Here is a 24,265-nt window from a genome sequence, read left to right on the forward strand (position 1 = left end):
ACGTGCACTTTTGTGTTCGGAAATATAGTACTATACATTAGCTAGCACAGTCCAGTTTCTTCTGGGATCAATGATCCTGGCTTGGTGGATAGGACCATCCTGTATAATGTACCAGTAGTTTGAATCGTCACATTGCTCAAATTGTTTGTTTAAGCATTAAATCATCTTTTGAGCATGTTTCATTGATATTTTAAAGGCTCTTGCAATGTAAACCAGATAATTCATGAGTGACCAACCTACAGCAACTGTACATTTTGTGGAAAATATTTTGGATGCATGATATCGACTGTATTTATTATGAGATGTGTGTACATTTTGTATACCGTAATACAGGGCTCAACATTAGTGATGGCTCAGTGGCCCAGGGCCACTAAAAATTGATGTCGGCCACCAAATTTTTACAATTTGAGGTTATCTTCTCATGGCCCAAATTGGCAACTAAGATTCAAAATGGACTTTTATGTACATGCATCCTTTTATATTGGTCCGGTACACAGTTTCTATTTGGGGAAAATTTTAAAGACGTTAGTAGCCCCAACGAGCCACCAGAAAAGTTGGCATCAAGCTGTGATATAATATGGCCTGTAGATGCCTGCGATATACACTATAGGCCTACAGACTGTATTTCTTTCTGTCTCCAGTCTGTTGCCATGTCGATGGGCAGTGAGAGTTCCCAGCTGGTAGACATGTCATCCTCTCAGGCATTCCACCTCTAGATTTATCCCCTCCCCTCAAGTTCATGGGGTTATCAATCAAATACCGCTTTAAGACCGCGTACATGTACAATACACATCATTATGAGTGGATTCGCTGTGAAAGAAAAAAACAGTGACCTGTGCTGGTTTAGAATATTACTTTACCCAGTTGCCTGTGTAGTGGTCAGAATCTTCCTTTTTTCAACCAAAAAGGTGGAAGAGACCTCTCTTCCACCTCCCTGTTTCAACCATACTGTTTGAGTGTACTTGCACATGTACAGTTGTGTGTGTCATCCCCAGTTTCCTGTACCAGTACTCTTTAAATTCACATAAGACTGTGTTTAAGGCCTACATATTCTTGATCTACAGAAGTTTGTATTATAATAACTTTGATATTGATACCGCTGTAGCTCTATAATAATTTGTTTGTTATCTCTCATTTTTTCTATTTTATGGAGGTGGGTGGGGAGGGTTATTGGGAAGAGGTACAGCGATCCATTTTGATAGTCTTCACAAGAGTGAATACATCTGAAATAAGTTGTTGTTTTTTTTTTTGGGTGGATATGTACATGCCTGTACCCTTCGTATACAGTTAGTTACAGTACAGTGTATGTCATTGGTTTAATCGACAAATTTTTCTTAATAAGATTGCATTGATAAATGTGACTTCTAGATATCTTATATTCATTGCCAACAAATTGAAGATTAAATGTTCAATGCACACAGTAAAAACAGAATCTTAAAACAGAGTCTTACTTTACAATATTTGTTTTTATTGCTCATAAGAAATTCTTGCTTTCCTTTTTTTTCAATACTTTTATGCAGTGGGAGAATGTTTTATGCCCCAGGTCTATTTCATTTATCATATTAATATGTATGATACTCTCACCTTGACCATTTCAACCAGGAGCCATTTCAAAGTGTTTGATGGTACAAACATACAAGCATGCCAGCTTCAAGGCAGACCCTTTTACAACTACAGTTGTACATCTGCTGTGAACATTTTTAGCAATGCAACTACATGCTGTATTTGATGCAGATAAAAAATAAAGAAAAAAGTGTGAAATGTACTTTTCTTTCTTGTTGCAAAACTGAGGATGAAGTTTGATCTGCAAGAAAGTGAAATCTACAACAAAAATGTTGTCTTTCAAAGTAAGCTCTGCAATGCATGTAAATGAGGTGAATATACACGGTGCAAATTTTGAATCATGCTGTGCAGCAATTGTAGGGAAAGAAATGATGTTCTTTCTTATTATTTGTTTCTTCTTTTTTTTTGCCATCTTTTGCAGGTCATGATGTAACTCAGCTTACAGAGCACAATGTGATGAAGGAGATGGGGGGAAAACTTTCAGGGCTACATGTTCCTCAGGAGAGGCTGAGGTAGACCGCTCTTGGTTTCTGGACCAGGAACTGGGCTGGACCCAGGCCCAGGTCCGGGTGACGCAGGGGTCATGGCCGCATCTTCGTCGATCAGCGCCCTCAATGAACGCCTGCGCCATGTGGCCACAAAGGGTAACATTGAGGAGATGGAACAACTCATTCGCCTCGGAGCGACATTTGACACCGACAGGGTAAGTCATAGGGAACAAATTTTACTGCATGCCTCTTCCCCAAAAGACACATCAGGCAAATCTGCCATTTGAACCAGAAACAGTCATGGCATGTACAACTTTTGTGAATTGGAGCCGACGGAGCTGACAATCGTTTGCATGGCACAAAACTTTCTTGAATTGCCCCTGGCTTTCAATGTGCATTTACAAGTGTAGCTAAACTTTTACATGCATTTTACAACACCTTCACAAATCGTGGTCACAAAATTCGCTAAAGATTCATGCTCTTGAAAATTTCTGGTTTTACAGTATTAAATAGTTGACAGTGATTTTATTTTCCTGCCTTCTGTTAAACATTGATATTATGGGGTTCGACTTGTCAAGGGGTGAGAAATTCTGGAGTAAAATTTGGTTAAGTTTAGTCTCAGCCACTTGAAAATGTAATGCAACGTTTCATTAAAAATTTTGCTTGACGTTGGCAGATTCAAAATGACTCTTTGTACACCAATATCATAAATAGTCACTTTGTGTACTGCATAGCAGTGTGCACACACCACACCATCTTAATAGTTATTTCTACAATTACAAACCAGGAAAGGAAAAGAAGGATAAATACATGTACAATACAATCTATGCTACCCATAAGTTGTAACTGGTCGGCACCCTTTCCGCTGGAAACTCAATGCTTGTGGTGTGGGGTGTGACTAATGGGCGCATTTGTTACACCCCACCGTGACACGGGCCATTACCCCTCTGCCGGCATGGTTTGAAGCGAGTACACCAGTAAGCATCTGAAACAATGGGGAGCTTTCAAAAGGGCAGTGCATTTCTGACTACTGATGGATGTCTGGAGTTTTGAGAGGAAGAGGGAAATATTGGACTTGACTGGTGTGGTGGTGGATCCACCCAGAGAAGACGCCATGCTGTGAATACAAACAGCAGTTTACTCTTTCACCCTAGGGTCGACCCAGAGTGACCTTTCAACTACAGTGTATGAGCATTGATGTCTTGTAGATAGATAGAGAGATGGGGGAGGGGGTGGATGGGAGTAAGGTGAAGAAAACAATTTGCAGCAATATTTAAGGGAGAGGTTACTACAAGTAACTCTACACCATTTTTCATACATTGTACACTTTTGTTCTTTAGAAATCGGCAGCAGAATCTATTGAGGGTTAGAACATTGTACACCCTGTTGATGTACAGGCGACTGTAAAGCAAGTTATTTTTGTGGCATGAAACTTTTGCAAATTGCCACTGGCATTCAATTGCATGGGCCTGTAGTGTGGACAAGAACTCTCGCATGTATTTTAATTTTATGAAGCTTGGCTCTCGCAAAATTTACGAAATTAAAATGCATGTGAACATTTTTGGTTCTGCAGTGCTTTGCTATTCAATTTATTGTAAAACACAATATTTTCGCGGCATGAAATTTTTGCGAATTGCCTCTAAACATTCAATGTGTATAGAACTTTCACGAGCATTTTAATTTCGCGAATCTTGGCTCTCGCAAAATTAAAATGCACGCAAACATTCCTCATTTTACAGTAATGAGACTGACCATTCAGACCTCTCGTTTGTACAATGAACTCCAAATTCAAAGTGCAGCATAATTTGTACTTCTTTTGCATCATTTTTCTTCACATATTTTGTATCATTTTTCTTCACATATTTTGTGAGATCTCTGTTCCTACCATTGTCAAAGATTTTGCAAAATTTAGCCCTAAATCTTGTCTGTGTATTTTTTATTCTGTTCCCTGCCTTTGATGCACTGAAATGCATCTTTAAGAAGGTACCAGTTACCTTGGTATCGTACACTGTATGCACATATTCAGATGACCTCTTGGTATGCAAGCAGGTGTTTGTTCTTTATCTGATAGTACATCAAGTTATCAGCTCGGTGATGTCCACTGTGACAACAGTTTGTAACTTATCTTGGTTTTACCCTTGTAGGGATCACAAGTTATTCAATAAGAATGTGTGAAGTGTGAGTACAAGCCCCAAGTTAGTCAGCTTTTATAGATAGTACATCACCCAACAGTCAAACCTGTCTTAGCAGCCACCCGTTTATAGTGGCCATCTGCTCTATGTGGCCACTTCACATCCTTCCTGATAGAAATTATACATGTCCTCAAGACTTGATATAATGTGGCATTTAGCAGGCCCTGCAAGTAGCTACCTGTACCTGATTTGCCTCCTGTGGGCCATGTATTTTACTGTGCATAACATCCACCAACTTTGATATCAAATCTCATCTTCTGGTGTGCTGCTGTAAACGTGGAACTCTTTCGCAGTGTGGAATATTTTATACATGTAGAAAATTTTGCTCTCAGTGAAATTCTACACTTTAGTCCAAATATGGGAACAGCATTTTGGTTTTTTTTTTAGTAGATATTGAAAGGTGTTGAGAAATACTGTCATCTGCAAAATCATTTTATAAGCAAAAATTGGCTTAGCCCCCCCCCCCCCCCCAAAAAAAAAACACAAACAAACAAAAACAAAAACAAAAACAAAAACAAACAAAAAACAAAAAAAGAACAAAAACAAAAACAAAAACAAAAACAAAAACAAAACAAAAACTGCTTCAAGTGTCACAGTTTCCTCTGTTAATACTGCACAGCAACAAGTAAATCCATTACTAAAATAAACAATGTTCTGCCAAGTTGTTTTCCCAACTCAGAGCCATTGACTCCTGAAGGGTAATAAAAGGTGCATGCTTTTTAAATCATACATTGTAGTTCAGGTTTAAATTTCCAATGATTTAGGGATGATGCTGCTCTACAGCAAGATATATTGTTTGATAAAAGCACATTTCCGTACACACACACACACACACATACACAAACAAAAGGAAGGAAAACAGGAGCAATCATATGTGAGAGAATTATGCCTTCTCAAAGTATGACAGACAACAGAAACAAGAATAATCAAGACAAGCTCTGTCAGAAGTCAACCCTGTGTGGTGACCCCTCCTAATTGGGTGCCAAGCAACCTGTGTCAACCCATGAAATGTCATAGGGGTATTAAAAGTGAGTTTTGATGGTTTAGGATTGGTGTTACCGTGGTAACCATGGCCATTTGTCATAGGCAGTAAATACCAGAAAGTCAGAAAGTCACCATTTAATTGATAGTCTGAAGTTTCAGTGGAATGAGTTAGGTTCTCATATGAACACACTGCAGGACTGTTTGGGGAATTATGTTACATAGAAAGAAACAGGATATTGTAAATATTGTTTGTGTTCTAATCCAAACCAATAAAAGTATTCTTGCGCATGGGGAACTCTGTGTTTGACTGAAGTTGAGAAAAGCTCCAACTTGTCGGAACGTTAAGTGCTCTCAAAGTTTGCAAGATGCACACCAACAAACATTTCCTGGTTAGTCAAATAATACATGCTGACAATATGTATTGTTTTATGGTATTTGAATATGTTGTTTATTTTTTTAAATGATGCTTTCTAGTACTCTCTTATTATTTTTTTTTTTTACTTTAATTGAAAATTGCATTCATCAACTGCATTTCACCTTCCAGGAAAGGTCTTTCGACCTGCATTTCTTATTTTTATCCATTTTGTTTCTATTCTTCAGTATGGACGGACGGCACTCCACTATGCTGCTCAGAGTGGTCAGGTGAAAGCCATCAGGCTGTGTGTCGCCAGAGGCTGTGATCAGGATGTGGAAGACAGTGTAAGTATGCTTGATAAACCATGCTTTTACACGTACCAAGAGTGGTTCATTTGAATGCTGAATTACAAACACGATTGCAATTATGATTTGAATCATCGTTCGTTCACACGACTGAGAAAGGCTTCACAGATTCTGCAATTTCAGAGTGAGGAGAGGAGGATTGCCTTAATCCTTGCCAAGTTTCCATCAATCACCTTTGAGCCTTCTTTCTGCAGGAGTGATTGAAATGTCACTGGAGTCTCTGCCCCTAAAAAAAACGTGATTAAAATTCTGTTATGTTCGCATGGTCATTTCATTGCTTAATTCTGGCGAAATGTGATTGGACAACACCTCCGGACCATCATTTGAAACACAATTAGGAATAACGTTTCAAATCGCCCTCCACAATTCCAGTTTGCATTCACATGGCAAGAATGCTTCATTTGAAACGTTATTCTAGTGATGCTTCATTGCAATCAACTACACTGTAGCGACTTTGGACAATGTGTACAATATGCTATGGGGTTTTCTGTGCTAATCAACACGTAGGGCACACTATTCAAAGGGTTAGCAGCCCAGTGGGATTGGGTACATGGAGTGAATTTGGTTGTAATTTGCATTGATCATTCCCAATGGTCACTTCTTTACAGTGTGGGAGGACAGCCCTGCATGTCGCTGTAGTGTCTGATGGCCACGTGGATGCTGTGAGAGCTCTCCTTGAGGAAGGCTGTGATGTGGACAGGCAGGATGAGGTAAGTCCGATCCGCTTGACCAGTTTTAACCCGTTGAGGACGAGTCCAGAGTATACTCGGGCAGGTGTCTGTGGGGAATGCATGTTGTAGTAAATTCAGTCCGTCCTCAATGGATTAAGGGCAGAAGGATGTTATAGGAAATGCATCGTTGCATGGTACACTTTCTGGTAGTCATTACTCCTTATATTGACCTATATTGAATGGATTTGTTCACATTATGAATGTTCATTGAATGAACTTGGTGCCCATTCAATGAACTATTGTGTGTGTTGATATATTTTGATAAGATATTTTTATTTTCATTGCAAGATCTGCCTTACTTCCGTAATAAATGTATTCAAATGTTTTGAATGATTTAGGTTATTTTTTTTTTTTTTTTTTGCATTGTTGATTAGATTTTTATGTGCATTAATTTTGTGACTAGTCAAATTAGTTTGGCTGAGAACGTGCAAGGCATGCGATTATGATGTAAATCCATCTCGGTGTGAAAAAACATCGAAGAACAAATCTTTCTCATCCTGAGTCATGGTACTCATTCCAGAACTCTATCAGTTTTATCTTCATTCTATCAGTAGACTGTTCTCAGGCATTGATAACACTGTTGGGCATTGATAGCAGAACTGAGCCCTTGTCATTCTTTGATTTCATATCCAACATCCAAAGTCTAATGATGTTTTTTCGTTCCGATCCGGTGAATATCACTTGTTGTTGTAAATTGACTTCTAAAAAACATTGAGCTCTTCAAACTTAGTATCCCCTTGTCTAAACCGCTCATGTACAGTACTAGTACCCACAAAATTATGGCTCACCTGTAAAAGAAATCTATTTTCTCTACAGTGAATATCATTTGGTTGCACTTAATTCATTCACATAACATGTATTTTGAGAATTATGTGTGCCTGTATAGCACAGTAACACATACATAAAAAACAGAATAAAGAAAGAACCCCTGCCCCCACCCCTCTCCCCCCCCCAAAAAAAAAAAAAAAAAACCTGTGTCACATCAAGTTTTTTCTTTACCAATGCTGCAAGACCTGTTTCGCACACCGCAAATCTTGTCAGTGGCCGTGTTTAGGGCTCATCAAAAGCCTTGGGGCGCATGATGTTATTTCCAAGACAAATCTTTGTAGAGGACCAAGCCCATAGTGACAAATTTCATCCAAACATGCGTGAGTGAAGCGCGGAAGCGGTGTGGATCCCAAACAATGGCTTGTTTCCGTATTCTTGTTTTAAAAAAAAGAAAAAGAAAATATGTGTGTTCCATCTGTCTATGTTTGTTTAGGGGTGAGTATGAGTACAGCAATGCCCAGACATACAATGACATACTCTTTATCAACCATAGCCATTTTTGGGACAACAAAGTCGCCCATTAAGGAAGGAATTTTAGACCCCTGAGGGACTGAATATGCCATCGAGAATCGCTCAATCGTGTCGCATGGCAAAATCTCTTTATAGGCAAGAAAAAAAGAAAAGGAAAAGAGAAAAAGAGAAAAGAGGTTGACTTTTTGACACCTGTTCTTCCTAGTATGGCACTTCGTGGCTCATTCTCCCCCAGGTCCTTGACTGAATATCAGTTTAGCCAAGTGAGAATCTATTTATAATTGAGTATGATTTGATATTGATTGTTGGTTGGGGCTTTGCATTTACAAAATCAGAGTGCGTTTGTGCGTTCATGGCAAGGGTATGTATGATGGGTGGGGGAAGGAGGAGAAAGGTGGTGTAGTCTACAAGTGCGGGTAACCTTTTGACTACGTTCCAATGAAGTGGTATACAAGAGCATGGAATATGCAGACTTGTTTTACAACCTAATGTTTTTAGAATTGATTGTTTTGTTTTTATGATAGATATCATCTTGTGTTAATTGCAGGGTTTATTAATCCATACTTGTACATTGTACATATGAATGTAATTATATACAATGTACATTGAGGAAGAAAGGTTTGCGGTGACACCATGTGTATGTCGTCCTTAATCAGATCATTGCTTGGCAGAAGAAGAGTGTAGAAAGAGGAGAATTGAAGAGGTAAGCGACGTATTGATTCCGCTTTCCATAGTTCACATTGTTCACCGACTTCATTCTTCTCTTTAGTTTCATGAATCTTCACTTCTCTCTCCTATCTCTGTGATTTTCCAACCTTCAACTCCTCCCTCTTCCTCTTCCCTTCTATTTCATCTTCTCCTCCTAACCATGTCCGAACATCCTCCTTGATTCTCACTCTATTCACTCTCTGTGTTCCCTTCCCTACCGTCTCCACTAGTGCAACTTCAACTTCCAGCCCATTACTGTCCCCCAGTCTTCACTTCTTGCTCTCCTTACAACCCCCATATGTCGCTTCCCTCTTCAATTCTCCTCTTCCTAGACTCTTCTTCTGCCAAGCAATGATCCGGTTAAGGACTACATGTACATACACATGAGGTCACCGCAAACCTTTCTCCCTCATTTACTTCACCATGCAAACCTTCAATCAACACACAATGTACATTGTACATCTCCTTCTTTTCTTGGTAAAATCTATTGTTTTAGGACCCAACTGTGGCCGCTAGAGGAACATTTTTCATTTCTTCCCTTTTCAATAATATCTTTTTCTTTCACCTCAGGCAGTGAGTTTTAAAAAGAGGTTTTTCAGATAGTTAATAGACACAATGGTGGTATTCAAGTAATGCTATCAGTATGAATTTTTCAAATTGGTAAAAAGATTGGCTGAAGTGACCTCCTCAGACAATTACTGTTAAAGGACAAGTTCACCTTCATAGACATGTGGGTTGAGTGAATGCAATATTTAGTAGAACACATCAATGAGAGTTTGAGGAAAATCGGACAATCCGTTTTTACTGGATGAGAAGACTACTATAGCTTGTGATGTCATATGAGTACAACTATATAAAGCAAGTATAAAGAAAATTCAAGCCACAAATTCTCACTTTTCTCACATAATAAAAGAACACTCGACTTCTCTCTTTCAAAAGTCACGGGGAATAATATTACCCCTCACATAAGTCAGTAACAAGTCGAAGAAATGTGCACTTTATTCAAAAAGTCAAGTTTTGTGAAATTCCCCTTTGATTTTCCCTATATCGTTGTACGCATGTGACATCATACACTGTAGTAGTCTTCTCCTCCAGCAGTGATTGCACAGATATTATAAAAATTCAAAGCTTTTGAACGGATTGTCGGATTTCCCCCAAACTTTCACTGATGTGTTCTACTAATATTGTTACCTTCACTAAGTCCACATGTATATGAAGGTGAACTTGTCCTTTAATTACTGTCATTTCTCTTACCCCCACAGAAGGGTAACACAGCCCTGCACGAGGCGGCCTGGTACGGCTTCAGCCAGTCTGTCGACACCATCATCAAGATGGGCAAGGCCAATGTACATGCAAGCAACAAGGTATGGGGTGCTTCCTTCATGTGACTTGTCTCCCACCCCTACAAATATTGAAATAAAATAATGTGATAGAGATATCCGATGAAATACAAAATGAGTTCAGTTTTTGCTTCCCGGATGTGTATACCGCAATACATTTACATCTACTTTGTTTTGTTTCTTTGTTTTCTTTACATCCAATAAGTTGTCAGTCAGTTGCCTTGCCAGTCTTAATTCTTTCTTTCTTTACAGACTGATCAGATGTTCAGTCAGCTTGGTATATTTTCTCCCCTCTCTGCACAATTTGTCCATTCTTGCCAGTCTTCATTCTACTTTTGTTTCTTTTACACAGTGGCAAAATGACCATTTGCTGTACAACCTGCATGTTGACATGCATCTGATCTGAAAGAGTAAAAGTAATTTCAAAATCAGGGAGATCTTAAATTCTACCATTCCAACATGAGAAGATTCACTTCTTTGAGTAGCAGTACCTCTCTTGAACACCAGTCTTGATCCTTTCTCTCCCACACAGACTGGCCAGAAGCCCATTCACCTTGCCTGTCAGAACGGCCGCAACCAGAGCACCAGGCTCCTGCTCAAGGCTGGCACACATCCCAACGTCAAGAACAACGTAAGATTATCATCAGTCCTGGTGGATTGTGTAAAATCTGTAATTTCCTCTAAAGGAGAAATAGATTCAAAAATAGCAAGTAGTCGTTCTTGTAGTTTTTGCTGTTTTAGCAGCCATTGTAGTGTGCCCTTCCTTCCCCTTCTAAATCAACAACAAAACTCTGATTTGCAGGACTGTGATGAAGTTTTGGTCAGTAGAATGCAAGCAAACAGTTTTCAGGCATGTTCAACATGACCATCAGTGTAAAAATCCATGTTTTGAAGTATCCTAGCATCTTTTATATTGTTTTCTAAGTATCACACATGAAGTAAAATACTCCAGTTTTGCTGTGTTTAATTTCATTGTTCTCTCAGTTGGCAGTGAAAAGCGTCATTGCCAAAATGCTTTTAGTTTGTTACTTTATGTTGCTGTCAAAGAAGGGAACTGTTCCGTAAAGCTTGTGTCAGGGCTTTATCATGCTCTGTTGTAAACAAAGACATATCTGATGTTTTCTTTGCCATCGTTTTTCTCCATAGTCTGGTGAAACACCCCTCCACATCGCTTGCCTGTTCGGCCACATCACCTGTGCGAGGATTCTGCTCAGCGCCGGCTGTGATGCAAACGCGAAAAAGCAGGTATGGGACTGAGGCCATGTTCACAATCTGTATGTATGGGCTGGGATTGGGGACTCTTGTTGTCTTAGTATCTTATGCAAAACAAATCTTGAGCTCATGGTTATTATAATCTAAGAGACTCTGTTTAGATGTGTTATCTTGTACAGACTGTCTCTGGTGTCAGTCTGTTGGTCATGGTACATACTCATAAGCTTTGCTTGGGGTTTAGGTCGATGCCAGCATCTGTAAATGACACTGATGATGTTGATGATAAATGATGACATTTGTCAGAACACATATTCGTTTTGAGCATTCTGCTGTTGATATGTTCTTCCAGCCATGGCTGAAAATGCGTACCGTCACCTACTGATTGCAATAGACACTTTATAAAACAGACCATCATCATTCTTATTAACACATTATAAAACAGACCATCATCATTCTTATTAACACATCATTCTTAGCACATCATTTTTAGCACATCAGTCTTTGAGGCCAGAAGTTTCTTTACAAGGTCGCTCTGAAACTCATGGCAGGGATTAAGCTGATGAACGTTTCTCACCTCAGTTGAACGTTGAATAACAGAGAAGAGTGATGCAGGGTTGGCATAACTGAGGCAAAGACACAAACGTGCTTTCAAACACACACCCACACAGGTACACACACATTAAAAATATACACACATATGCATGCAGTATGATTCAGTGATATTCAAAGGGATTGTTGTGGGCATGTCAGGAACCAAAGAATTAATGACCCTTTCTCTCTTTCTCTTTTCTTTCCCACCCCTTACCCATTCTTCATGCCGCCTTCATCTCCCCTCTCCCCTACCCCCCTACCCACTTCTCTTTACACTCTTCATACACTCTGCCCACACCCCACCCACAGGATGGCAACACCGCCCTTCACGTGGCCGCCAGCCTGGGCAAGCTGAAGATCACCAGACTGCTGATTGAGTCACAGTGTCAGGTGGAGCTCAGGAACAAGGTAAGCTCCACATCTAACACAGGGGTCGCACTTAACTTTTTTTTTAACTAGCCAGGCGGACTACTTAGAATCAATTTTAACACTGAAGCAATATTTTGGCAAGCCAGACGGACCAGTAACTTCAGAATTTTATGATTTTTAGCTAGTCCGACGTGATTTTGGGTGGCCAATAGCCAGCGGACCATCGCCAATTTCGAACCCTGTAACAGCATACATACTTCCGTTGGGCTCGAAGCAATGACCTCCTCAGGGGCGGATCCAGGAATTCCGTAAAGGGAGGAGCCTTTGCAAGATTAAAGGGGGGTGCCCCACCCCCCATTCTTTTGATTTTATCTCTTTTTGTTTTAACCAAATATAAAGAGGGGGTGCGCACCCAGTGCGCCCACCTCTGGATCCGCCACTGCTCCTGATTACCAGACAGGTGTCATATCCATTAGACTACCGAGCGTTCACAGTAGCATATCTAAACCATCACACAATGAGGTCGAAACTGGTGCAACTGATTGTCAAATTTGCCCTACATCGACATCGACATTGACTAAATTCGCACTGATTAGTCAGTATCTTAGTAGTAGCCATGATAAAAATCATGGGCATACATACTTCAGTTGGACTCGAAGCAATGACTTCCTGATTACTAGACAGGTGTCATATCCACAAGACTACTGAACTTCTGCTTGATATTCAATGATGGTTCTGATCCCGTGTAGAGGTGGATACTGCATATCTATTCAAATTAATGATTCTTGGAAGCTCTGTAGTCTAGTGGATGTGATGCTTCTTCATTGTATTGTCTCTGTTGTATAATTTTTCTTGGCATGTCCTCTTTTCCCAGTATCACAGCCACAAATTTTCTCCTCTGCAGGACATCATGATTTTATAACTGATGATAGGACTGACACAACAACTAATCTAAAGAAGTTTATATGTTACAATATACTACTGTTGTAAGATGGAAATAAATTTGAAAAGTCTGCATCATGTATCTGATAAATGAAATGACTATTATAGCATAGTAGTTAAACACAATACAGGCACACTCTGCCTCTTAATTTTATTTATTTATTTATTTATTTATTTATTTATTTATTTATCTATTTTGCTTTTCTTCTAGCCATTGAAGAGTCTGACTTTCTTTCCTCACTTTGACACTGAATTCTATGTCTATCATTGCTCTGTCAATGCAATTGTTCAAAATCTACGTTTCCTGGAGATGGAAAAAAAATGGCCCTTTTGAACTTGACATGCAGTTCTATGCCAACTTACGTAAACTGCACTACTTTTGAATACTTTCCTTCCTTGTACTTGAATCACAAACAAAATGAGAGAGTCTTTCTATCTTTTATATCACAGCTTTATTGGAAATGGACCAGAATAATAAAAATGTAAAAATGTGATAAGTCAACCTGATGTTGGTACAGAAACAAGCAGATGAATAAGCAAAACTGACACAATTTTGAGTAGCCCCGTGGATGTTTGAATGCTTTTGTGATTTTTCATATTGTGATGATGGAAGCCCCTATATGTTTTGCCGACAGAACAATCAAACAGCCTTGGAACTTGCCCGCCAGAACGATCATGCAGACGCTGTGTTGCTCCTTCTTGGTGCTCACAAGGTATGTCCAATTCTACCTCCCTTGTCGGAGAAACACGGAGTACAGTTGAACCTCTTGTATCCGAACAAGTCGGGACCGGGGCTCATCCGGATAAGGGATTTGGCCGGATACGGGAGACTCAATGCTTTATACATGTACATATACATACACATGTACTGATGTAGCCCATTGTAGTACCACATGTAGTAATGTTTATACTGCAACCTTTTCATTGTTACACTCAGTAACAGACCCCAAAATAGAGGTTCGTGTTTGCAAGAATGAAATCATTTTCTTTTATAAATTCTTGGGATGATTTGCCTAAATAATACATTAAGAAATGTATCATGTATATGTAATTCATGTGTGTTTGTGTAGGAGATCTCAAGGAGTTGGGAATCCCCCTTTCCTCCCGTAATTATTTTTAAAAAAATCACGGCGAGATTGCGTCCGTATAATAGAGAGATCCGGATAAAGGGAGGCCGGATAAGAGAGGTTCAACTGTATGAGTTACATTCTGCAGGTTCTGTCATAGACATGAAATTAAATGTAGGTTAGATTTATGTCTTATTCCTCCTTTTGCTGTGCACTGTCTTCTGGTACAATATGGTGTCATGTTCCATAGTAAAGAGTGCACCTTAGTTTGACAATGAGAAATTGTAGATAGCAATACAACAACAATACACCTCGATAGGGACATTGTCAGTCACCCAATGAAATCAAATTTGCATGTAGATTGCCCTCACACTCTATCCTCTTGCGAGCAACATTACTGATGATTAAGAAATAGGTGTGTTTTTTTTTTTTTGGGGGGGGGGGGTAGTAGTAAGGAAAAGGGATAATTCTATTTTTATTCCATCAGTGCATTTTTCAAGATTGGATTTGACCACTCACAAAATATTACACTCCCAAAATATATGTTGTGTACATTGTTTAATTCATAACTTTGTCCAGTATTTCATAAAGAAAGTTATCCATTATTTAGTATCTGGGCTTTAGTGTAAGAAACCCACTGTGATGTGCTTTGTCCATACTGCACCAATAGCGGAAGCGTAGTTTTTGACAGAGTTCAAAAGTAGGATAAAATTCTGCGTGAATAGAGTTGTCCTAATCTGGCCAATACAGGGCGCCTCACAAGGAATAGCAACAATGCTTGGGAACTGTGCCTATGTTATATGTGACCAACACTGCTCATTACACTTGTATGTCATATGTTTACTGTCATCAGTTGCGGAAGGGCAAACGATCCTTTTTCTCGCTGAAGAAGAAGAAAGGCGGAGACCCAGCAGACGACCTTGGCGACACCTCTCACCACCATCATCGCCATGGAGACCATTCTCCTCACAAGCATGATGACAAACACAGTCGTGGACACAGGGATGAAAAGGGGGTGAGTCGCAGACTCTATTTGTTGTATCAGACAGTTTGGAAAGTCCACCCCGTCAGTGCCAGCGTAATCTTGCGGTATGTTAAGAATAGAAGTCTGCTATTCAGATTCACGAAATTCTTCCATCGAGTTGCTCTTATTGCAAATGATTAACAAATTGCCCTACATCAACACCTGTCCGATGATCAGGAGGTCGTACACATGTAGGTTCGAATCCTGCCCGAGTATGTATGCCCATGATTTGTCATGGCTGCTACTAAAATGCTCATCAAATCAGTGCTTATTTATGTCGATGTAGGGCAATTTGTTGATCATTTGCAATTAAGAAAATTGCTAGTTTACACCTATGAAAGGCTTCGAAAGGTCTTTAGAAAAGTAAGGTGTTGCTCTATTTGACTGTTAAGTCATACGAGTACTTCACATTCAATTCAAATGGCTTCCATTCAGTGATCTGCTCTGGCCTCAATGAATTCTTTAATTTTGTAGTACATGAGATGATAATAAAATGCAGGTGCCATCTGTCCTCATGTACAGAGTCAGCTTTCCAGCTTTTCATGTGCATTTTTAGGGGTAGTCCATATCTCAGTCATATTTTTGTGAGTTGCCATTGCTATTTGGAAAACACCAATTGTACAGCCATTGAATTTTCATGAGTGAATTGGCATTAATTCTTGCTATCGCCAATGACGTAAAAAGTACCCGGATGTGGCTTTTTCGTCAAGCTTTAGTGCACTTCCGGGACTGGGGCACTTCCGGCGCGGGGCATATTTTGCACAGCGCTAGTGTGCGCGTAGCGCCGACCACGGATACTAGTACAGTAGGCGGCTGTACCCGAACCAGCCAGTGGCAGGCCTGTGATGGATACATACTGTAGCTATAGCCCCTGCATTGCCCTAGGCCTTGCATTGTAGTGTATGTACGCGACACAAGCTAGACATACCGCGTACCAGTACATCGTACTGCTTGATCACGCGATCAACTTGCACATCAATGATCAGTCATCTCTGCATACGCTGAAAATAATAGTAATACTGGAAAATATTCACCCACCTGGATATCGTCATGGAATGCCCATCTTTTTTTATTTGTTCTCTGTCGAGGTGCCGCGAACACAATCGGGAACGAACCGTGATCTCGAACTTATCCTGTCTCCGATTGAAGCAATTTCTTCCAAGCAAGTCGCACGCGCGCTGCGCTGTGGAGTCACCCGCAAACTTCACCCACGCGGCCACGTCACGTCTCGCATGCCAGTAAGGGACCTATTTCTGTAGAATTTGTTCATTTATTGTCATGCGAACAACACATGACAGCTCCGCAGTAACGACCTATAGTCGTATTTACAGCAATTTCTCAAGAATGGAGAAATTTCAAATCATATTAAAGCTAAAATTCAAGTCGAGGAAACAGTAAGTACACGTAGAATACAGTCGGTTTTATGTGTAAATAGCATTAGTCATGTATCACGTGCGTACAAACGGAAGTGACTTGGCTCCCGGACTATCCCATAATGCACCGTAAATGACGCTTAAATCAACATCCAGGTACTTTTTACGTCACTGGCGATAGCGAGAATTGTATGACAGGGTCGTTGGTACAATTTTCAGATGTCAAGAACACTTGCCTGTCTGTCTTATATTTTGGTTGGTTTGTTTGTTGGTTGGTTGGTTGGTTGGTGTCTTTGTTTGTTTTTAGGGGATGGATTGCACATTTATTATCACCAAACTTGAAACAAAATCTCCAAATTTTACATTTTACACAGAGAGATGGTAAGAAGGGCGATGATGATGTTGACGGGGATCATAGAGGAGCCCGTGTGAGAGGGAGGCGGGAGCTGGGAGGGCTGGAGAGGCACTCCTCCGGGAGCAGCAAGGGCAAGTCAAAGAAGAAACGTGACCAGGTCAGTGGTTCATGTCTTTTCATTGCCGTTTCAATTTCTTTTGGCAGCCGCTCTGTGCAGTGTACAGATGATTTAAGGGGTGATCAAAAGAACCAGGGAATTTTTTTCGTCATTAACTTATCACTTTATAGTGCGGATATGTGCATGTTGTGGGGGGGGGGGGGGGGGAGTATATTTTGGGAATTCGATGTTGATGAATGACATTATTTGGTTTTTAAAATTAGTGCTCCCAAGGTTGTCATTCAAGAGTGGGACTAGTCGACCACTCAAGGCTATGCAAACCCATTGTCTAGCACTACAATCTGCAACACTGTCACAGGCTGTAGGGCACTAACTCTGCAATTCATTACAGTTTTGTTTTGAAAATTCTGTAGCACATTGTGTAGTGACTGACATTTGCCCTTCTAAGTAAGATGGGTTCATGGTTACAGAGCCATCGTGCTGATAGAGTTTCATCCAAGAAGTTGCATAACGCTGTTGGGGCAACAAAACTTTGTTTCTCACAAATGTCAAATGTTCCGGAGAGCGAAAATACATGGCAGCCATTGCACTATAACAAATACATTTGTAGGATTGCCTTTCCTGAGACATACAGTGGTAGCTTCATTTTTGTCGAGCCCACCAGAGGTGTGGGGAGACTAAGGGATCGCCTGCGGCGTCTGTCCGTCCATCGTCCGTTGTCCGTCCGTCCGTCGTCCGTCGTCTGTCCGTCCGTGCTAACGAGAGTATGCTTGTGTGGCTAGGAGAACAATAGTGCACAATAGATGGCCTTTATTCCGTCAGGCTTGTGTGGCTAAAATTTTTGCTTGTGTGTCTATTTTAACAAAAGGGAGAACAAAGGGGTAGACACACAAGTATATCACCGTAAGGTCTTCCGTCCGTCCGTCCGTCATCCGTCCGTCCGTCGTCCGTCCGTCGTCTGTCCGTAAAGCTACAAAAACTTGAATAACTCTCTACTGAGGATTTCAATTTCAATCAAACTTGGAGGGAAGAGTGGTTATACAAAGTTACACATTTTACCAAACATGAAGGGCACCTCAAGGTCAAAGGTCACAGGCAGAGGTCAATGAACTTTAGGGCCCAATGTTAAGTTTTTAGGGCGCGTTTCGTTTATAGCTCGTAACTTTTGATGTATCTGTCTGTTTGTGACCAAACTTAGATGGTAGATGTCCCTTGGGAAGTCGAAGGTTACCACAAGGTCAGAGGTCACATACAGGGGTCAACGAACTTTTAGGGACCAATGTTAAGTTTTTATGGCGAGTTTTGATTATGGCTCATAACTTTTGATCCCTTTGTCTGTTTGTGACCAAACTTGGATGGTAGATGTTCCTTGGGGAGGTGAAGGTCATCACAAGGTCAAAGGTCACATACAGGGGTCAACAAACTTTTAGGGCCCATTGTTAAGTTTTTATGGCGCGTTTTGATTATGGCTCATAACTTTTGTTCCCGTTGTCCGTTTGTGACCAAACTTGGACAGTCGATAGACCTTGGGGAATTAAAGGTCATCACAAGGTCAAAGGTCGCAGAAAGGGGTCGACAAATTTTATGGGCCCATTGTTAATTTTTTATGGCATGTTTCGATTATGGCTCATAACTTTTGATCCCTTTGTGCGTTTGTGACCAAACTTGGATGGTAAATGTCCCTTGGGGAGTTGAAGGTCACCACAAGGTCAAAGGTCATAGGCGGGTCAATGAACTTCTGGGACTTAGAAAAATATTAATTTCTTGTTCGCGAATGGGCAAGACACAATTTGGCACTTGCCTTGTATTTGTAAGACAGCTGGGGTTTGGGCAAGACATCTCTTGACTGATTATCTGACGATTACTCTGAAGAAGTGATTTTCACCAGAATTTGAGATACAAGCTTTTGTCACCCCATTGATGAAAAACTCACCCCATTGATGAAAAACTCACTTAACTCAACTGGATGCCCTCTTGTCATTTCAGAGGCGGGAGGAAGGCCAGTTTAGGATGGACCTGGCCCGAGACCAGCACCTCTTCGTGAAGGAGGAGCTCAGGAAGAAGGTGCGCTCCGAGAAGAAGCTCCAGGCAGAGATCCAGAGGGGGAGGGAGATGGGTAACCCCACGGGGGCGGGGCACCCCCTCGTCAGGACGCAGCTCTTCAAGGACAAGACCGGCAAGGTCCTGGAGGTGGGCTAGGCAAAATCCTTTAAATATTGCAACCTATTGACGACTTGGCCCCGAATTTCTGATATGACATCCTCAGCTGCAAATATAGCTGCCAAATTAAGTTTGAGTTCACATTAGGTGTGATGTACTCCATCTTGTCTGTTAGGGGTAATGTTTGATGAGCTATTGGATTGTGATGCTAAACCAAGATTGTTTTGTTTGTGAGTTTCTTGAAGTACAAAAATTGAACCAAGGAGGGCCAAAGCAACACAGCAAATAAGTCATGAATCTGAAAAGTATGTCTTATCATGTCTCTGTACACATTCCCCTATCTTTGCCTGACGTGATCAAAAGCAAAATGCCAAAACTGAGAAAAACAGCAGAAAATACATGTGAAATGTTCTCTGATGGTGAGGAGGATTTCATCAGATCTTGAAGAAATGTATGCAATCTCGTATCTGCAATCTGGTCTATGAAAAGGCAAATTCTTCTCACTGTAGAATTTTATCAGCATCTCAAAATATACTTTTGTTATCCTTTCTTCTGTGTGTCTGAAGGTGCCAATGCCTGTTCACTGCAACTGCTCCTCGTACATCAAGAAACTTGAGAATCAGGTGGAGGCAAGCAAGGAAAGATTGCTTCATGAGATGGACATGTCCAAGGCCCGCTTTGAGGGCCGAATGAACAATATGGAAAAGCGCATGGTCCACCAGGCCCAGTGCCTGGACCAGCTGTGCAAGGAGCGCATAGCGGCTGAGCGGGCGGACTGCATCCACCGGATCGACCAGAGGGCCATGGAGGAGCGGGAGAAGTGGGCCAGGGACCAAGAGCGCCGGGCTGATGCCCTGCGGAGGGAACTCAGGCAGTGGTTTGAGTCGAGGATACAGCCGCTGCATGAGCAGCTCAGCAGGACTTGCCTAGATGATGCGTGCATCGAGGCCCCTCAGGCCGCGAGGAGAGGAAGGCCGCGAGCAGGGCGCTATAGGCTCCATGGTCACGACATGGCTTTCGGTCGGGTGCGTTCAAAGTCTGAGAGCAATCTCAGTGACTGTGACTTCATGGAGGAGGAGGAAGATGAGGAGGATAGCGAGGAGGAAGATGAAAGTGATGAGGAAGAAGATGAGATCGACCACGGTGGCCATTTTTCAATGGAAGAGACGCAGACGAGCTCCCAGCTGCCCAGCGAACAGTCACCGCACCGCTACAGGAATGGTGGCAGCCGGAGCGAGGAGAGCGAGTATGCCAAGACTGGCGCCATTCCAAAGAAGGGGCGGAGCTGCAGTTTCAGGCAAGCTGTCAGCGATGAGGACAGACAAAGCGGAGGAAGCAACAGCAGTAGAGGGACACCGCTAAGCATGGTGGCGGGTACCTATCGCCCGCCCCTGGTGGCGAGCCACGAACGATCTCCACCCGTTGACCCCCATCACTCGCTCCCTCCAGACTTTGTGCTTCCGTCTCAAGAGACAGACGACACTGACTCATCAGAAACAGACACGGACACGGACACCGAGACGGCCTCGCAGATGTCCATGGAGACCGTCTCGGCGAGAGCGAAGTCGATAGGAGGGTCTACGCATGTGTCGTCCTCAACTCGCGATTCGGGTCACCACACAATGAAGGGTTCGAGCGTGTCATCGGGCCGCAGGTCGACTGCACCAATGAGTGGCGACCAGATTGCCTATCGGGCTCTGACGGTCAATGCGAGACCCCCTCCTCCCTTGCAGGCAGTCACAAACTCTCGCCCCCTATTCAGTGCACAGCCACCACCATCTCAGCTGCGCGTGCAGGCCAACTTTTCGCCGGCGTTCAGTCCACCGGTGTCGCCTTCCTCCACAGCGTCCCAGCCACTGTCTACCTCAACGCTGACATCCAGCGAAGGACAGAGAATGGTGACCCCCGTCAATGAGCACCCTACAAGTGAGAACCCCTCCCCAACAGACTCTGCAAAAACTCCCTCCAGCACCTCCTCTTCAGGTGTCTCCTCAGGGGAGGCGTCCTCCTTTCCAAACTCCTCCCCGATCAAGTACAATGTGGTTAGTCCCCAAAGCGGTCAGTCCTACCAGCGAATCTACAATCCTCGTGCCCCCGCGGCTCATCAGTCGGATCTTGTCAAAGACGTCGCGACGCGTAACTGGGCCCCTCCTCGCAGGGATGAACCTCCAGCGTACTCGAGCAGAACAAACGGTGCCCTGCGCGGTGGCCCACCACCTCATTGGAACAGTGGCAATCAGGTGAGGAACTTCAATAATGGCAATAACAATGGATCGTATGTTCCGAACAATCCCACCATGGATCACCCAGGGAATGGCCAGCCGTACCAGCAACCTAATCCCAACAGACCGCCCTCCAGAACGTTTGCTATGATAGGCAGGCCAGTCGGGGCTCAGAACCGTCCGGATGCCACAAACAATCCTGCTGGCACCCACTATGAAAATGGTGCAGGTGGTAGTGCAGTGCCACCGAGGTCAGCAGCGAGTCGTCTTGGAGTGACCCCATCCCTCTCCGGATTCAGGTATTCATCAAGCCACGTGCCTCCCAACGGCGGGAGCCATCCTCCCCAGCAATCCCTTCCCACCACTCACATGCCCAGCCGCAGTGGCAGCAACGTTGCAACCACTTACGCAAGCTCTGATAGTAGAACTCTTCCGTCGGGATCCAGGACTGGTGCAGTCCAACCGCCAAGTTTTACCGCCGCAAACGCGTCCAGACCAAACAGTGTCGATGTGCGAAATGGAAGCAGCAGCAGCAGTACTTTCATGAGGGACGTTGAACACTATAACCGCAGTGCCCCACCCCAGCAAAAGCTGAAGTACACCAAGGAGCTCTTTCTCTGATTGTTAGCGTGCACTGCCCATGTAGTTTGTAAGTGTAATGATCAAATGATATTTCAAAACAGCTAGCAAAAAAGTGTATTTGTAAACTGCACTCTCCTTTCCTGATTGTATGAGAGCTTGCATGATATATTTGTTGCAGGACCAACATTTTGACAGTGAAATAACTGACCCTATTTTTTTTTTTAAGTTAGAGTATTTGTCTATCTTATTATGATTATAAAAAAATCCAATAACTTAAATTACTCAGGGGATCATTAAGGTTAGTAAGAAAGATATGATACACTATGAGGATGTAAGAAATGAAAAGTACAATGAAAGGAAAGGGTGATATATTAACAGTGCTCTTTTGTTGTTGTTGTTGGTTAATCTGTTAAGCCTCAAGAACCTACTGGGGTAATGTACAAAGTCAATGAGTGTCAAACAATCTGGTAAGGAATGTGTTAAATCAATGAATTGACACAGAAAAAGAATAGTAACAGTATTCCTTTTGATAACTGCAGCTTTTAAAATGATGGATTCTTCCCTTGAAAACTGAAACTGTACGACCTTCACAATTTCGCCGAACTTGGCTCATGTGACTCAGAAACTAGTGCTCAGCAAGATTTGATTTGAAAAGTGCTATACATCAGTGGTCAAGAGTTGTTTCCTGTCACACATAAGCATTTGTTCCCTGATTAATCCAATACCATGATTGACACCTTTGTATGTATGCCTCAGTCCCCATAGGATACCTGAGGCAATTATATGTATTGGTTTACTCTATTCTCATGATTTTATGTCTTTTCGTTGGCATATGTGATTTCACATCTTTTTTTGTTTTTGTTTTTTTGTTTCCCCAAGTTAGATGTCTGTAGTAGAATGGAAAAAAACCCAAGTATGCTCTGGATTTTTTTGTGGGGAAAGGAAATATACAATATGTACGGAAGTGAAACTGATGCATTGGCCAATCACGCCTTTTAGAGAGCATTCAGTCCTTGGGATTACGTGCCTCACTGTGGAAAGTTCTGACGAGGTTTCGTTAGAGCAGTTATTGACACCCAGTCATATGTGACTCTTTGAGGCAACAATGTTTGCATTGCCTTCCATTTGTCATGAATAAAGAAACTGACTATGCATGTATAATCATTAATGGTTGACATTAGCATGTCCACCACTGCTATCATATATACAGTGTATACATTTGTACATCCATTTAAAACAGAAAACTTAACTCATCAGAATTGTGTGACTCCCGTATCCTACAATGACATTTGCCAAAGACGACATTAGGTCACATTCTGGCAGTGCAGAATACCAATGCCAAGGGCAGCAGACTGTTTCTGTCATGTGATCAACAATGACAATCATGTGACCACATCGACCCAAAACGCAAATTGGATCTCTACCAGCCCGATTAGACCCTTGTGTGCAATCGACTGAGCTATTGAACGGCTGGATCAGTAATGCCAGCTGTCGAGTGCTGATGAGGCTGTGTGTGGCCAGAGTGTTGGCTGCTTTGGATTTGTCACATTGCTCTTGTATCAAAGTAGGAAATCATTTGAAGTGTAATTTCAGGGAAATTGACTGAGAAAATCACTGGAAATTGTCTTCTGGAAAGTAGAAATGAGAGAATATTTCATTTATCTGTCTAAATTTCAAAAAGACGTCTGGTTTTCCATAGTAGAATCAATTGGCATTAAGTCAGTCATCATGTTGGCCTGTTCACCAGACAAAATGTAATTTATATAGTACTATGGCTTGTTTTCCTTGAATCAGTATTAATAGATGTGAAATCATGATTTCTTGCATACCACGTAGATGGTGTGTGAACAACTGTCAAAAGTATCATGTGGTAGAAGAGCAGTATGAGATTGTCTTTGAGGTGACTATTTTACAGTACTGCACTTCCTGAGCACCTTCAGGACTTGACTGTGTAAACTATTACAAGGTCAGGCATGCAGGATGTCTTTTGTACTCATGCCAAAAAACGTCCTATTGTCTATAATTGTTTGTCAGTGTGTACCTCAGCTACTGTATAAGCTGTTATTTTTGCAAGTGTTTTAATTTCCCAAATTTTGCGAATCACAGTTGGACCACAAATTTAACAACACCTGAAAATGTCACCATGCGCTAAGATAATAGTGCACTTATGAAGGCCTCTGTGTTAGCACCATCTTGCAAAAATGTCTGTGCGTGAAAATAAGTGT

At 41.9% G+C, this 24,265-nt stretch overlaps 1 protein-coding gene across 1 annotated transcript; it reads left to right on the forward strand.

Moving 5' to 3' along the window:
* Positions 1–1,990: 1,990 nt before the first annotated feature.
* On the forward strand, positions 1,991–22,079 carry LOC139719603 (uncharacterized). Its single transcript, XM_071631012.1, has 12 exons — positions 1,991–2,266; positions 5,828–5,926; positions 6,556–6,657; positions 9,948–10,049; positions 10,558–10,656; positions 11,172–11,270; positions 12,138–12,236; positions 13,775–13,852; positions 15,060–15,221; positions 16,993–17,122; positions 19,103–19,266; positions 19,803–22,079. The coding sequence occupies exons 1-12, from the start codon at positions 2,147–2,149 to the stop codon at positions 22,077–22,079; spliced, it is 3,531 nt and encodes a 1,176-aa protein (XP_071487113.1). The 5' UTR covers positions 1,991–2,146.
* Positions 22,080–24,265: the final 2,186 nt, after the last annotated feature.

The sequence above is a fragment of the Diadema antillarum genome, unplaced genomic scaffold, assembly GCF_040938485.1.
Source record: "Diadema antillarum isolate AM-2024a unplaced genomic scaffold, OU_Dant_1.0 scf00000112, whole genome shotgun sequence".
In the NCBI taxonomy this organism is placed as follows: domain Eukaryota; kingdom Metazoa; phylum Echinodermata; class Echinoidea; order Diadematoida; family Diadematidae; genus Diadema; species Diadema antillarum.

Bases quoted from the DNA above. Each gene is read 5' to 3' on its own strand.
- LOC139719603 (XM_071631012.1), top strand. From the start codon at position 2,147: ATGGCCGCATCTTCGTCGATCAGCGCCCTCAATGAACGCCTGCGCCAT. The intron at 2,267-5,827 runs GTAAGTCATAGG...TCTATTCTTCAG, and splicing joins CGACATTTGACACCGACAGG to TATGGACGGACGGCACTCCA. The intron at 12,237-13,774 runs GTAAGCTCCACA...TTTTGCCGACAG, and splicing joins AGGTGGAGCTCAGGAACAAG to AACAATCAAACAGCCTTGGA.